This window comes from Genypterus blacodes, unplaced genomic scaffold, assembly GCF_046128005.1.
Source record: "Genypterus blacodes isolate CSIRO-AG114 ecotype Tasmania unplaced genomic scaffold, CSIRO-AGI_Gbla_v1 ptg000156l_1, whole genome shotgun sequence".
Lineage (NCBI taxonomy): Eukaryota > Metazoa > Chordata > Actinopteri > Ophidiiformes > Ophidiidae > Genypterus > Genypterus blacodes.
The window spans coordinates 9,570,287-9,587,270 of NW_027466957.1; the positions used below are offsets into that span (position 1 = coordinate 9,570,287).

At 41.1% G+C, this 16,984-nt stretch overlaps 1 protein-coding gene and 1 long non-coding RNA gene across 3 annotated transcripts; one reads left to right on the plus strand and one right to left on the minus strand.

Moving 5' to 3' along the window:
- Positions 1-1,981: 1,981 nt before the first annotated feature.
- On the minus strand, positions 1,982-8,951 carry LOC143013526 (deoxynucleoside triphosphate triphosphohydrolase SAMHD1-like). 2 transcript variants are annotated; one of them, XM_076167191.1, is made up of 15 exons: positions 8,812-8,951; positions 8,606-8,678; positions 7,051-7,211; positions 6,624-6,739; positions 6,445-6,515; positions 4,474-4,632; positions 4,291-4,391; positions 4,084-4,192; positions 3,913-4,004; positions 3,712-3,818; positions 3,419-3,558; positions 3,225-3,317; positions 2,958-3,062; positions 2,692-2,829; positions 1,982-2,463 (listed from the first exon to the last, which is right to left on the minus strand). In XM_076167191.1, the coding sequence occupies exons 1-15, from the start codon at positions 8,934-8,936 to the stop codon at positions 2,425-2,427; spliced, it is 1,629 nt and encodes a 542-aa protein (XP_076023306.1). In that variant the 5' UTR covers positions 8,937-8,951; the 3' UTR covers positions 1,982-2,424. The 2 variants fall into 2 exon arrangements, with proteins under 2 accessions (XP_076023306.1, XP_076023305.1); XM_076167190.1 differs by having other exon boundaries at positions 4,468-4,632.
- A 3,450-nt stretch (positions 8,952-12,401) lies between these two features.
- LOC143013233 (uncharacterized) lies at positions 12,402-12,759 on the plus strand. Its single transcript, XR_012965123.1, has 2 exons — positions 12,402-12,645; positions 12,704-12,759. It is a non-coding gene; the product is annotated as an uncharacterized LOC143013233 (long non-coding RNA).
- Positions 12,760-16,984: the final 4,225 nt, after the last annotated feature.

Sequence of the window (16,984 nt, forward strand, 5' to 3'; positions counted from 1 at the left end):
CTACAGTTAGATTTGTATTAGTGAACATGTAGACAGACGAAAAGAAAACATGTTCACAGTCTCTATTCATTACATTACATTACATTACGATCATTTGGCGGACGCTTTTATCCAAAGCGACTTACATTACATTATATTACCACCCTTCGCAGAGGGGGGAGCACTTGAGGGTTCGGTGCCTTGCTCAGGGGCACCTCGGCAGGGACTCGAACCGGCAACCCTCCGAATCTTAAGCGGAAGCTCTACCCACTCGACTACTGCCTCCTATATTCTCTCTATATTCGACTGATTTTGTCTTGCAGCTATACATTATTTGGGTAGTACACAATAAAACCTTAATACTCTGAATAAAATGAAGGGACCTCCTTGTGCAGAAGCCGCACCTCTACCCATTTCTTTTTAGAATGTAATTAGTAACAATATTGTAAGGTAGCAAGTCCTCACCACATCCGGTGTGGGGAAGTGGTGGTTTAACAGATTCCAATCTGTCAGTGCCAAACTTTATTTTTGGCACGACTCATACAGACTTTTCTTTCAATATCTCCTCGATGCCATTCAGTGTTTAAATCTATCTTTTCAATCAGTGCCTCAAAGGCATTGGGCAATGTGCTGGGGAGTGCCAAATATATTGTCTTGTCAAATGCCAAAACACTCCAGCTACTTGTGTTTAATGTGTGGATCAGCTGTTTCCAAGCTGACTTTGTTGTGGTGGTTCCTGTTCTGTCTGTTTTGCAGCATCATGAGTGACACTTTTGTCACTTTTGTCATTATTACAGATACTCAATTTGTGTTTTGTTTGTGTTCATGAAGTTTCTGTTAGTGCTGGTAATATGGCAGAAGTTCTTACCTTCCACTTCCTATCTGGACGTGCTTTGGGGGTGAACATCTTATCAAATGGGAAAATGGGAAAAGGGCACATGTCCTGATATGGAGGGATACAGAGAATGTTTTATCATAACACTTACAAATCAATTTAAAAAAAGACAAACATTTCCTCTCCATTCTCACTCTTCGCCAGTGTTTCTCTCACCAAGGTCATGGCACAGACCAGCGATCTGCACACAGAGGATGTTCCTGGAAGAGATGAGGAGTTCTGACTGCCTCTCATTCAGAGCCTTCACAAGCTCACCTGCAAGGTAAATGTGGTAGCGCCATCTACTGTTGTATTGAAGGTATTGGTTGTATTTTGTTTAAAGGCAGAAAATGAAATGTGAATTTAAAGATGTGTAAAGCGTTCCCCCCATGTTTTGAAATTTTGGTTGAAGTTAATCTGAACAGATTTCGTCATTATTGTAATAATTACTAATGAGCATTTGCAATGTTCGGGGAAAATGGTTTTGCATGGACCTAGTCATCATCATCATCATCATCTATACATTAAATTATGAGATATGATACATCTTGTTAGTGTAATGAGAGAGCGTGTGTATATGTTCACCAATACAAGGTATCACAAATTAAGGACATTCTTTCAATGCTTGTCTTGATGAGCAATACTGTCTTTATATTTTGTGACCTGTGCTGTGTCTAGACTGCAGGTGGCGCCCTAAGCAAGTGGCGTATAAGACAGCAACAGCATGATGCATTAGATGGATCAATGTAAACAGTTCAAGTCCCTGCTGAGGTGCCCCTGAGCAAGGCACCAAACCCGTCTGCCAAATGATCGTAATGTAATGTAATCTCCACTTTGGTGATTTTGCATAATGTTCCATCAAAAATATATTTCTTTTGTACACAGGGAAAATAGTGCAACAGTCAACCGCAATTTAACCAAATTGGTACGTTTTGGTAGCAGAACATTATCAATGATGTAACAAAAACCACAGCCAGTGATGAGGATAGGTTGTTGGAAACACAAGTACAATAAATAAAGCAGCACACACACACCAAACTACCTGAAAAACCTCAAACACGTACATGGGCCAAATAAGTTTATTAACATTCAACATAAACTGTCATAAAACCAAACCAAAGCCCCCAATTAAATACTCATTTTAAATGCCTGACTACCACCACCAGTATCATGAAACTACTCAAAGTATATGCACACAACTCCTTAGAACATTATTAAAACCTGAGAAGAACTCTTTGTTGAATATGATTGTTGGATGAATATTATAATTTGATATTATATTATGAGATATGAAACACATGGGTTCCAACATGGTACAAACAAGGACTTAAAATGAGAAAGACAGAGGAGGAACTGAGTAAAATAACTGCGATTTCAAACTAAAACAAAGATCTATTTTGTGTATTTAAAAACACACAATATAAAAAAGGCCCTGAAGTAGTAAAGTATAGTTATGCACCCCTTGTATTTATTTATTATTATTTATTTGTCATGTAATTTCTTTTTGAGGTAAAACCCACCTTTACCTTCTCAGGAAAACATTTATCTGGTAGAAAAATAGATGTTTTCACTCAAACTGCCCCCAGCTCAGGAGCGATTATGTCTCCATCCTGTGTGAGAAAAGAAATGAATTAGACCAGCAGATTTGTGTTTTACGTCGCCCAGAGCAGCAGTAGTGACAGCTGTGTAGAGTTTGAGATATTTGAGATAATTGTAACTTTGGAATTGCTAGTTCCCTGCTCATGGGCCGATTCTGGACTTAACACAGCAACTTTTACTTTCCCAAATAACCATTGAGGGCCTGTAAATTACTATACACACATGTATATATAAATGACCTGAGGTTTTGAGAAGTTCATGTTGATGCACCACTGCACAAAATGCTTCTTGGCTGCCTTCAGGCTCTTGGGGTCTCTCTTCTTGCAGTAGACCCTGATCACCTGCTCAGTGAAGCACACTGGGAGAAGCCTTGAAACCTGAAACAAAGCCATGAATGTAACACTAATGACATGAGCAGAGACAGAAAGGCATCTGTGACAGAGTCTGTGTGTGGGATACACACATACACACACATATATACATGTACATATATACATATATATACCTGTTCCTGCGGGATCTGATAGGCTGTGGTGAGATCATTCTTGGAGTAGAAGCGCACTTTGTCTATTGGGTTCTTTTCCTTCATTCCATAGTTGAACTCAACGACCTAAAGAAGGAGGAGGAGACAAAGATGCCTGTTTATATATTCATCTAGGTACAGGAGCAGGTAGAAGGGAAAAGCTTCAACGACTAAAACTGAATATGAAATCATTGCAATGATCAGAAAATGGACTTCATAAGAATCAAAGCAATTCAACTCAAACCTTACACTAACTACAAAGTCCTCCGGTTGCAGCTGGACCTGGACGCCACCCTGAGGGAAGGATTTAGCCAAATCAGCTTCCCACTCCTTACTCATCTCCTTTGGGCGGAAAGAGCATAAGAGAAGGATGGGGGGTGGGGCTGTTTGAAAAAATAAAATCCTTTTTGACAGAAAACATCAAGACAAAGACAAACGCACACCTTGGTGACAGTCATGGGTTCGTCTGCCTGAGTCTGGCCCAGACACTTGTAGAGGCGTCGATGGACGACGTCTTGCAGAATTTGCTTGGCCTCAGCCAGTTTCTGGTCAGACGAGTAGAGAATTTGTTCAAACACATGATCTGCAGGATGAAGAGAGGCTGATCACCATCCAGCTCACAAAGACATTCTGTGATTTTCACAATTTACAGTATAAATAATCACAGCAGAGGCACACAAACACATATCCTCCACGACAGGCAAAACAGAAAACAGACATATGTCTCAAAGTAGACCTGTCAGCTTGATGTAGGCCTCCATGTCATCAATGGCTGTGGAGAGAGAGAACGTGGAGCCTTCAATCTGGATGAATTGATCTGCTTTTAAAAAAGCCTCTGTGATCCTGGATGAGCAAACCCACCACACGATCAGTGTTCATCATACTACACAGTGAATGATGCATCAGGCACATATATGCAGCATGGAGAGGGACTCACATGAACTCTATGATGTTGCCCACTTTGTGCTGGTAGGCTCTTCTGTGGAGGCAGTTCCTTGTGTAGAACATGTCGTACAGATTGCCCACCTCCTGTTGAGACAATCCCCTTTAGTTACTTTATTCACATCTGAATTGACTGAATCCTACAGCAGAAATGAATCTTCAGCACCTTGTCTCTGGTGCAGATTTGCTTCTGACCGTCCACATTAATCACTCTGGCAAACATGAGGGAGCGTCGGTGGTCAAAGTTATTCTGGATCCCCAAGTGGTGGCAGTCTCTAAGAAAGGAGAAGCACAAAACAGAATGGTACAGAAAATGCTGAATCTTGTTTATGAATATTGTAATTGTGTTGGGGCCAGGATCAATAAGCCTTACCTGGCAAAGTAGTCCCACTTATCCACATCAATGCCATTTCTTTTGTTGGCCACTATATCATAGAGGAAGGCTTTGTCCTCTGTACGGCCTTTATATGGCCACTGTGGAGATGAGGGCACAAAATGAAATTGGCTGGTGTAGCTGCTGACTAACTGATGTCATGTTGGTATGACTGACCGGTACTTTCGTGCTCAGAGATGAGGAGGTGTCCATGGGTCCAGCGATCTGCTCCTTGATGAAGTCCAGATCCTCCGGGAGCACCAAGCCATGCTGCTCCATCACCGGCTTCAGGTCGTTATCCTCCACCAAGTAGTTAAACATGTGGATAGAGGCCTGCTCATGCTGTAACAACCAGAGACGTTAGTATGGGGACATGGCCCTTTACAAACACAAAATGAAACCAAAATGACTAACAGGACAAACAGAAGGAGCTTAGACAGGCTCTCTTATCTCTCACGTTTCTGCGTCAACAGGTCTGCGGTCATAAGTTTCAGAGTGACATGTTGCCTACTTGCTCTTTTATAGATATACACTACTCACAAAAAGTTAGGGATATTTGGCTTTCGGGGGAAATATCAGGATGAACCTAAAATGCACTATAACCTTTACAGGTGAACTTAATGTGACCTTCTCTAAACTATTGAATGCACATGTCCAACTGTTCAATGTTTCAGTACTTTTTGCACAACTTGCAGTTCTCTAACAAGGAGCTTAACGGTAATGTTAACACGGTATGTGTTTGATCCATGAATCGACCAATAAATGTCCTGGTTCAATCAGAATTGGTATTTAAACAGTCCTCCTCATCATGCTGTTCACATTTTGACATCATGAGACCAAGACGACACCTAACAACTGATCAACAGTACCTCGCCATTGCAAGGCTTCAAACAGGATGTTCTCAGACGGAAGTGGCCACTGAGCTTAGAGTGTCACAGAGTGTCATCAGCAGGTTGCAATAGAGATACAGAGAGACTGGAAGAGTCACAGAAAGGCATAGAAGTGGAAGTCCTTTGGCCACATCCCACACTGATGATGCTTTATAGTCAACAGTGCCCTGCGGAACCGGAGGATGAATGCCACTCAACTCCAGGCACATTTAAGGGTGGTGAGAGGCACCCAAGTGTCACGTCAGACCATTCGAAACCGTTTACATCAGCGTGGTCTGTGTGCTAGACGACCTGCAAGGGTACCTGACCACACCACCAGGCACAGGCGTCATCGTCTGGCATGGGCCATGGAGCATTTACGCTAGACGAGGGACCAGTGGGCCTTAGTGCTGTTCTCTGATGAAAGTCGATTCACCTTGAGCAGAAATGATGGCCGCCAAAGATGTTGGGGACGTCAAGGAGAGCGCTATGCATCAGCCACTGTTGTCACCAGACAACCCTTTGTTTGTACAAAGGGTTTGCACATTTATTGGTCGATTCATGGATCAAACACATGTTGTGAATTTTACCGTTAAGCTCCTTGTTAGAGAACAGCAAGTTGTGCAAAAAGTACTGAAACATTGAACAGTTGGACATGTGCATTCAATAGTTTAGAGAAGGTCACATTAAGTTCACCTGTAAAGGTTATAGTGCATTTTAGGTTCATCCTGAAATTTCACCCGAAAGCCAAATATCCCTAACTTTTTGTGAGTAGTGTATTTGTATTAGTGTACATGTAGACAAAAAGAAAACATGTTCACAGTCTATATTCTGTATTCTCTCTATATTTAACTGCTTTTGTCTTGCAACATTATTTGGGTAGCACACAATAAAACCTTAATACTTTGAATAAAATGACGGAGCCTCCTTGTGCAGAAGTGGCACCTCTACCCATTTCTTTTTAGAGTTTAATTTGTAACAGTATGGTAAGGTAGAGTCCAATCCGTCAGTGCCAAACTTCATTTTTGGCACGACTCATACAGACTTTTCCTTCAATTTCTCCTTGATGCCATAAAGTGTTCAAGTCAAGTCAAGTCACTTTCTATAACCCGATATCACATACAATATCTCATAGGCCCAAAGCTCTGGCTTTTCGATCAGTGCCTCAAAGGCATTGGGCAATGTGCTGCGAAGTGCCAAATATATGTTATGATATATATAAAAAAAAATGAACAAACACTGTCCAAGTTTCTGTTTGTGCTGGTAATATGGCAGACGTTCTTACCTTCCATTTCTTATCTGGACGTGCTTTGGGGATGAAACTCTTATCAAACATATGGGAAAAGGGCCCATGTCCTGATATGGAGGGATACAGAGAATTGTGTTTCATATCACTTAGAAATACATTTAAAAAAAAACAATGACAAAATTTCCATTCTCACTTGTCACCAGTGTTTCACTCACCAAGGTCATGGCACAGACCAGCGATCTGCACACAGAGGATGTCCCTGTGATCGATATCGAGTTCTGGCTGCCTCTTTTGCAGAGCCTTCACAAGCTCACCTGCAAGGTGCCCCACCCTGCACCAGCACAAAGCACAACAAAAGTCCCATAACTGGAACAGTTCTGAAACAAATGTAAATGTAATCCGACCATACTTGTGACTTGGATATACTGTATATCAAAACATCTGGTGAAATTTTCATGACAATACCACCTTAAGAAATATATTTACTGAGAAAAATGGTGACGTGTTCAATACTTATTTGTCCCGACATATACCACATTACTGTGACCATGGGACCTTTATTGCAAACAGATTCCTGTGATTTAGTCCACGAATAACCATTGTAAACACACACTTTCATACAGAGAGTGTGTGAATAAATACCCAATGCTGTGCTCAAAGCGCTTGTGTGAGGCTCCAGGAAAGACAAAAGAAGCTCCTCCAAGCTGCTTGATGTAGCGAAGTCTTTGGAACTGTGGCGTGTCTATGATTTTGATGAGAAGTTGGTGGAACGCCACATGACCATGGATGGGATCATTAAACACCTGGCAGCACAAAGGAGACAAAACAGACACAGTCACCTCAACACACTCAATGTATAAGTCACTACCAGTGGGAAGAAACGAAAACAGTTTACATTTTGTGGTGACATGTTCACTTTCCCATCTTGTGTGGGTGTGAAGTTTCAGTCACTGACCCTGAAATCTTTTGTTTGCACCAAGAAACACTGTTTATGGTACAAGCTCCTGGAAACTCTCATATCACAATAGATAGTCTATTGCCCATGCGAGATGAGATCTGTGTGAGGAGATGAATGTTGTTGCTGCACTGAAACAAAAGAGACTGAGAACTACCAAGAGGCAATTCTCTTACGAGGCTCCAGATGAATCCCTAACAGATGCCATGAAAAAAATGGAGGTGACCTTTTTCAATGCAGTTGTAGATATGACCATTGCATCATTGAGGGAGAGAACAGAGATGATAAGTGATGTTGCCAATAACTTCGATGTGCTCATCAACTTTCCCAATCTGCCTCCAGATGAAGTAAAAAAACAAACCAAAGAACTGTGCAATACATTGACCTGTGGAGACCAGTCAGACATAGATGAGCAACAACTGGTAGTGGAGATGCAGTCATTTCCCACCTGGCCAAAACCCAAAATGACTATCATGGAACTTTTCTTTGAGGAAAAACAACTCAAGGAGATCTATCCCAACATCTGGGTAGCACTCAGAATAGCTGCGACCATCCCAGTCACTGTGGCATCAGCTGAGAGAAGCTTCTCCAAGCTTAAGCTCATAAAAAACTATTTAAGGTCCACAATGTCTCAAGAGCGCCTAAATGGACTTGCACTTATAAGTATTAATCAAGAAGTGTCCAGGCAGCTGTCGTTTGATGCGACTATTGGCGGCCAGGCGTGTACAGTTTTAAGTATTTGTTGTTATGGTAAAGTTATTTTGTTAGTTAAGAGACTTTCTTTTTTGCACACTGTTTGTGTTATGTGTGAATAATGTTAATGACCACCAGAGTTTACAAGAAATCTAGATTTGTATTAGTTTTGTTTTTCAATTTTTAATATCATACATGACTCCACATAATTTGACATAATTTCAGTTTGCACAAAACAATTGCACTGCACTCTACTTTGCACTGTTATTTATTTATCTATTTATCATTCTTTGTTAAGTTTTTATAGGTTGTGTGGCGTGTTATTAATATAAATACAAAAAAGGAAAAAATATTTATTTGTGTGTCATTGCTGGTTTGAATGAGGGGGCGGGGGGCGAGGGGGCTCCAATTTACACTTTCGCCCAGGGCTCCAAATCACCCAGGGCCAGCCCTGGATAGACTGATAGCCTTCACACCACCTTCACAATTTAGCATGAGGATATCGATAAAATATAACCAAAATCAATGCATGTGGGCTCCATGTTTCACCTTGTATGACTCCATTCCAACCTGCCACAGCTTCCTGAGACTGTGGAGGATTTGTAGGCGAACACCGAGACACCTGAAGAGAAAAGTGAGCAATGGTGAAAAAGAGACACAAAGTTCAGGAGCTGCAGTTTCTCCTTCTTATTTATGTCGCTGTGTTACACTTTGACACCCCAACATCATCCTGGATAAAGCGGGGACACACTCACTCTATGCCCATCTTCTCCAGCTCAGCATGCCCCAGGTAACGAAGCCCGACGCCGGTGATTTTTTTTGCGTCTAGATTAGACAGTTTTTTTTTTTTCTTTTTTTTTTTACTATTAACAGTTTGCATATTACATTGACATACACGCGACCAGTTGTGTTGTTGTTGTTAGCCAGGTTAGCACACAAAAATAAGTCCAAATATGAGATTTAGACATAGTTAAGTCAAAACAGGCATACTATGAAAACGTCATGTATCAACCAATAATTTAAAATCTAAGCTCTAAATTTATCCTCCCATGTTCTGAGTCCTTCTACTCGCAGGTACTGGCACGTTTCTTCCACTCCCCATCGCATGTAGTCTAGCTGCCCACCGACCACCGACACTTTCGTCTCCGGTGTTTTGAAGCCGCCATTGGCAGTGTAATCCGCAGCTAATGGTCGCTCCCGAGTGTCCATGATGCTCCGAGGAGTGGACAAATATTAGCAGACGACGAGCAGAAAGGAAAACTGCGGGCTTCGTGTCTTTGGTTCCCCCTGTAGGTTTCAGCTGATGTCAGCGGCGCGGTGAAAAATGCCGGGGTTTTGTTTCTCTCCACCCAGTTAAATAACCTTCCTTCAAGGTGTCTTCAAAATATAGGTCTGTTTACTGAAAATGACACATTCATGTGTACTCTACTGAAATATTTAAGAGAAATAACATATAATAAACACCCACCTATTTACCTTTATACCCATCACATCCACTACTTTTATCTCTATAATCACTCACCTTTTAATCACTTACTGTAATTATTTTAGAATTTGCATATGCTAACACTCGTGTTTTGAGTTTAATAGTTTGTTATTATCAAAAAAGACCAAAAAAGCAGGTTCAAGTTCACTTATTTGACGTGAACGCTTCATTTCTGCATTTGTGCCAACTTGACGCGGGTTGTCAGCCAGACAGCAAAGTTACAAGAAGTACCGCAAACTTAGAATGAAAAACACTTATGTGGACATTTCTGTCATCACAGAAGCTGGATCCAAAGTGCAATGTTAAAGGTCCTGAATAAGTAATTGTGAAGCGCCATCTAGTGTTGTTTAAGACGTCTAAGCGTTCGCCCCGTGTCTGGTGATTTGCTTAGTAAATCAGATAACAGATTACAACATTACAGTAATAATAACTAATGAATGCACAGTCTCCTTTGTGCAGAGAAAATGATTTTGCATGGCTCTGGTCTTCTCGTCGTCATCATCATCTCTTCTCTCGTTACTAGAAAAGGGGGGGCGTGTGTGTGTGTATGTGCACCAATACAGTGAGCACCATAGGGTGTCAGTTCACTTACATCTTTATTTGATATTTTATTTGCATTTGCATTTGAGTTCTGTACAACACTGTCTTGTGCACTTCTCTAGTTTATTCTCATAGACCATTACATGAGGGCCATGAGTGTGCCGAGGCCGACTGTTGGCTAACTTTTAACGATATGCTAAAAAAAAAACAAAAAAAAAAATTCTTTTTGGAATGCCATGCGATCTACCCACATTACCTTCGCGATCGACCGGTCGATTGCGATCGGACGGTTGCGATCGGACGTATTGGGCACCCCTGCGTTACAAGGAATAATTTACTAAAATATCAGAGAATCTATCCTCTGAAAATCACGCTGATCTGCCGCCGATGTGGAAACGCTGCATTTTAGTGGCGGGATGCTATCACTTCGCGGGACACAAAATCGACATGCGTTGTGGAAACGTAGTTTATGGAAAATGTATGCTTATAAGCAGCATAGGCATTTATTTTGCTCTCACGGGCCACATAAAATGACGTGGCGGGCCTAACCCGGATTTGGCCCGCAGGCCTTAAGTTTGACACCTGTGTGTACAGTATAACCTGTTTTTTGGCGATGTCACCTAGGCAAAGGCAAAAACAAGCAAAGGTTGGATAATGCAGGTTCAATGATTCATTATGAAAGGCAACATTTTATGTAGTCAGATGTGTGAGGAATGCACCAGATCCTTCCCACTGCCACGGACAGATGTAGTTTGATATTTACTTTGATGCCCAGTTCACACAAAACACCCTAAGCATCACATTTAAGCGTCGAAAAGAATGTCTTACCTGCTTTTGCGATGTAATTCAAGTTGTAAACGTGATGATACACAGTAGAAACGACAATAACTCTTAAAGCATAGAATTAGGTAGCCTTAAAGTGAGGTAGCTATAACACCATAAATTTTAAAATAAAAGGCTTTCTTCTTAGAAGAAGGCTTCGATGTAAAAATTTTACACTGATGTTTCAGATTATGACATCTGCAGCTTTTCCTCTCCAGGTGATTGTCGGATCAGTATGTAGAACGTACAAAACAGCTGATTGTGATATGATTAACAATATGTTGTGGGCCGACCCTTTCCACGCCCAAGCCAAAAGCCAATCAGAATATTATACAAGCTAGAGCCCAGGCCTCTTGGTGACGGGATGGGGGCAGGGAAAGGCAGCTGTCCACCTGCACCCTGATGAAGATGGTGACATTACATGGAGTCTGATCTGTGATCAGCCTGCACTCTCATGGCATATGTTGACATGTCAAAAATGTAGTGTAGAACAATTACAATTTAAGTTATTTATAGTGTATATGTGATTTAATGTTAGAGTTGCAGTGCCCTGTTTTAACAATCATTAACATCGTGTTCACCTCTTTTAGGGTGAGTATAAAGACACAGTAAAGAGACTGATACAGTATGTAATGTGGTTTTCTATTGTGCCTTTTACATTATTCAGATAGAAGAGCGCTTTCGCAGCTGGTGGAGGTGTGGCGACAGTCAGGATGACTCAGAAGTCATTTTTCAGAGGCATTTTTGGTAGCGTCACTTCAAACAAACAGTGAAGTAGCTTGTTGTTAAAGTCACCCGACAGCTCATTGCTTGCTTATTGCTGTGCAAACAAAGTGTGTGTGGAGGAGCCAATCCACCAAAGTGTAAAAGCAGTGAGAGATAAAACAAACACTGGGAGCAATAAAAGTAAAGGCCCCTCCAGTCTTCTCGGTTTTTGTGGCATATTATTAGTCACTGATCAGGACGCATTTAATGTGCAATGGATAATGAAATAGCAGTTACAGGCTGGATTATAAAAATGTGCTGCTCTACTAACTTTGTTGATCTACTGTATCACGCATTGATACAGTAGAGATATGTTAACATCATTGACTAAAATATAAACTAGGGCTGTCAATCGATTAAAAAAAATTAACTAATTAATCGCACAAATTTCTGTAATTAATCGCGATTAATCGCGATTAATCTATCAAGAAATTAATTGCATTTTTCTACTTAAGACTGAAGCTTATAATGAATATCTTTTAATGTAAAATCATCAAATGAATGTAGAATAAACACAAAGAAAGTACATTTAAATTCAAAAAACATTTTAATGAACAGTGTAAATTCAAAAAAGAAAGGAAAGATAGTATCTTTCCTTTCCATAGACAGACGTCCAGTGGTCACCTATGACAGCGACGTGCTTTGCGTGCTGAAGCATGTTCGTCCGCTGTGCCTTCTCATCCTCATACAACGTGTGTATTCTTGACACGATGGTTCCTCTCAAGGGTAAATTATAAGAGGTATCTCCCGATGCAACACGAAGTACTTCTCTCAGTCCATCATCCTCTACTGTGCTAACTGGGCGGCAGTTTTTAACAATCCAAGTAACCAAAGAATTGGTTAACCTTTCACTCACGGGTTTCGTCATTCGCCCACGAGTGCCACACTCCTGTAGAGTAGCCTGGCGAGGTCCTGTGGAGGTACTTGCAGCGGGGTGTTTTGCTCTCAGGTGATACGCCAAAGAGGTGGTACTTCTGTGGTAGTTGAATTCGGCTTTGCACACTGTGCAAATTGCTTTTGTTTTATCCAAAGAGCCGTCGGACAACTTTTTATACAGAAACTTTCCCCCTAAAAGTCCGTCGTTCGCCATCTTTCTGCCAATGACTCTCTTTTAATAAGAAAAGATGGTTGCCCGCGCAAGTGACCAAAGGTTGTGGGTCAGCCACCACCGGAAGTAAACAAAACCGCGTTAATTGCGTTAAAACTTTTTAACGCATTAAAAGTTTAAAATTAATCGCCAAAATTAACGCGTTAACTTTGACAGCACTAATATAAACTAATGTTTTGGCTATGGTTTGGAGTGCTGATGATTTTTATAACAATCTGTTTATCTGTCTATTGTAAACACTTATTTTTCCATAAATTCTATTTTCGGTGTCCAGTGCCACAAAGTAAATAAATTGCTTAAACTGCCATCTGGAACAATCTAGTCTGCAATCTAGTCTGCTCTCATGTCAGTGTGGTTCAGAAACCAGGAAGCCAAATAGTTCCTGTGATTGTTGATAAGTTTGGGAAATTGTGTAAATTTTGGCCATTTGCCGTGATTCAAAACAGGTGTAGTTTCCCTTGTAGGCTGTCACTGACAACGGGTTGCCGCTTCTCTTTGCTGAGGGAAACAATAATGAAAAGGATTTACATTGTTCTGTCAATTTCTTGGGCTATGATTCAATGTGGAGGCATATGTAATTACCAAATCATTTATTAATTTATCTTAATTGACTTTTAACTGACAGTTGCAATCCCGTAACCAAATTTGAGGGATATGTGTTGTTCGATCCGCAAGTCTCCCCTAGTAACAGGGGGGTACTAGTCCAGCTCTCCGTTTGAAGGGTCCGAATTGTCAGTCTCCCCGAGGTTGTACCTCAGAGGGTTTTCACTAAGATCTGGAGATCATTTTTTATATAGAAAGAGGGGAAAGAGGAGAGAGAGAGATAGAGAGAAGGGAGGCAGGTTGTGATATCCCTACTATTGTTGTTGAACTTTATACATAGACCCTGAGGTAGCATACAAGTGGGCTGGAGTTGCAATGAAGTCATAGGGTACATACAGAACTTACAGGATGATGTCAAACAGCAATGTAGGTTAGAACAAATGGCATCATAGGTTGTGATAGAGAGAGAGAGAGAGAGAGAGAGAGAGATAGGGGAGAAACAAACAGGAAATGAAAAAAACCAAAGAGATGGCATCCCGCCCCGAAACCCCACCCAACCCCACATTCATACAACCCCGCATTCACACACCCCCGTCCTGGACTGCCTGAAATGCAAAATAAAATGATAAAATAAAATAAAAAAGGATCTGATCTGTGTTCTTGTAATCAGCCACTGGTCTGGCATAGCCTATGTAGATGACATTCTCATAGCATCTAGGAGCAAGGAAGAATGCAAAACGGACACAGTAGCAATGCTAAAGTTCTTAGCTGAACAAGGGCATCAAGTTAGTAAAGAAAAATTGCAACTATGGCAGTGTACGGTTAAATACCTAGGATATACTGTAACTTGTCACATGAGTGAAAACATTTGGACGAAAATAGAAAAACAGCTATTCTACAAGCACCCAAACCTAGAACTAAGAAGCAAACAATGTCATTTTTGGGGATGACCAACTTTTGTAGGAGCTGGATTTCTAACTATGCAGCAATCACAGCACCTTTAACTGCATTAATTTAAGATACACCCATGGCAGCATCAGATGCGTTGTCATGGACACCAGAAGCAGAAAGTGCTTTTGTTGATGTGAAAAAGGTTTTGGTGGGATCAGCAGTATTAGGATTACCGAGCTACCAGAAACCTTTTGTACGAACTGTGTGCAGCAGTAAATTCTCAACCCAAGTGTTCTAAAGGCTTCGTGCCTGAAGAAAAGAATTCTCCTGACAGTGAGACTGAATTGCGTGAATGCAAATGGAAAAACAAATGAACCACACCTTGTGTCTACAGCTCATGCTTACTCACACAGACTCCTTACTAAGCTTCTTTTTCTGCTTTTTCCCTTTGTCGTGCTATTGACGACATCAGTGAGAGACGGTACCAAGAGTCCAGCACAGTGTGAGCTTTCTTAAGGCAGGATGACAAGGCTTCAGCCTCTACAGTTACCAGGTGCTTGGACACACACGCGCACTTGCACGCACGCACACGCACGCACGCACGCACGCACACACACACATACACACACACACACACACACACAGGCAATAGTTTGCAAGTGCACCCTGTTTTGATAATGACACCCATACCCTGGTAACACAGTGAACACAAACATTTGGCAAGAACGGTTTGTGCATCTGTGCATTTCAAAATTTTTGTATTTTGAAATGAATCAGGGATGACAGGCCAGGTGGAACACATTACCGCCTTTATTCATGGCATATGTTGACATGTCAAAAATGTTGTGTAGAACAATTACAATTTAAGTTATTTATAGTGTATATGTGATTTAATGTTTCAGTTGCAGTGCCCTGTTTTAACAATCATTAACATCGTGTTCACCTCTTTTAGGGTGAGTATAAAGACACAGTAAAGAGACTGATACAGTATGTAATGTGGTTTTCTATTGTGCCTTTTACATTATTCAGATAGAAGAGCGCTTTCGCAGCTGGTGGAGGTGTGGCGACAGTCAGGATGACTCAGAAGTCATTTTTCAGAGGCATTTTTGGTAGCGTCACTTCAAACAAACAGTGAAGTAGCTTGTTGTTAAAGTCACCCGACAGCTCATTGCTTGCTTATTGCTGTGCAAACAAAGTGTGTGTGCAGGAGCCAATCCACCAAAGTGTAAAAGCAGTGAGAGATAAAACAAACACTGGGAGCAATAAAAGTAAAGGCCCCTCCAGTCTTCTCGGTTTTTGTGGCATATTATTAGTCACTGATCAGGACGCATTTAATGTGCAATGGATAATGAAATAGCAGTTACAGGCTGGATTATAAAAATGTGCTGCTCTACTAACTTTGTTGATCTACTGTATCACGCATTGATACAGTAGAGATATGTTATCATCATTGACTAAATATAAACTAATGTTTTGGCTATGGTTTGGAGTGATGTTGATTTTTAAAAAATCAGTTTATCTGTCTTTTGTAAACACTTATTTTTCCATAAATTCTATTTTCGGTGTCCAGTGCCACAAAGTAAATAAATTGCTTAAACTGCCATCTGGAACATTCTAGTCTGCAATCTAGTCTGCTCTCATGTCAGTGTGGTTCAGAAACCAGGAAGCCAAATAGTTCCTGTGATTGTTGATAGTTTGGGAAATTGTGTAAATTTTGGCCATTTGCCGTGATTCAAAACAGGTGTAGTTTCCCTTGTAGGCTGTCACTGACAACGGGTTGCCGCTTCTCTTTGCTGAGGGAAACAATAATAAAAAGGATTTACATTGTTCTGTCAATTTCTTGGGCTTTGATTCAATGTGGAGGCATATATAATTACCCAATCATTTATTAATTTATCTTAATTGACTTTTAACTGACAGTTGCAATCCCGTAACCAAATTTGAGGGATATGTGTTGTTGACAGTGACAGCCTACAAAGGAAACTACACCTGTTTTGAATCACGGCAAGAGGCCAACATTTACACAATTTCCCAAACTATCAACAATCACAGGAACTATTTGGCTTCCTGGTCTCTGAACCACACTGACATGAGAGCAGACCTATGGTGGTTGTGTGGAGATATGAAACTCAGACCCAAATTACCATCTCAATGGCAGGGTAGCAGCGCTTTGACACAGTTCCTCAAGCCATTCCACATATTCCCAAAGGGTGATTTCAAATCTCTGGGAGACAAATTGTCTGCCCATAACTTGAAGCGATTGCGCCTTTCCATTCCTAGTGGGTCCTTCGACACGTGCATCTACATAGATAACATTGGAGTTCCTAGAGGGGGCCCAGATGAATTCAAAACACGAAACCATGCAAAATAAAATGATAAAATAAAATAAAAAGGATCGGATCTGTGTTCTTGTAATCAGTCACTGGTCTGGCATAGCCTGTAGATCTGTGAAATAGGAGAGAAAAGGTTGCCATCTCTGATAGAATTTCTCAGTGTGGTTCCTCATAGTGCATTTGATTTTTCTCGAGAAAATAGAGAAAGTACATTGTATCCTTAAGCCATTGCGAAATAGAGGGAGGGGTGAGGGATTTCCAATGTAGGAGCAGGCGTCGCCTGGCAAGCAAAGAGGTGAACATGAGGATCTCCTTTTGTGGGGTATTAAAACGGTGTAGGTCATACGGAGTACCAAAGATGGCAATATAAGGGGAGGGTAGAATTTGTATTCCCAATATGGTGGACAGTGTGTTGAAGTAACCCCAGTAGTTGAAGAGCC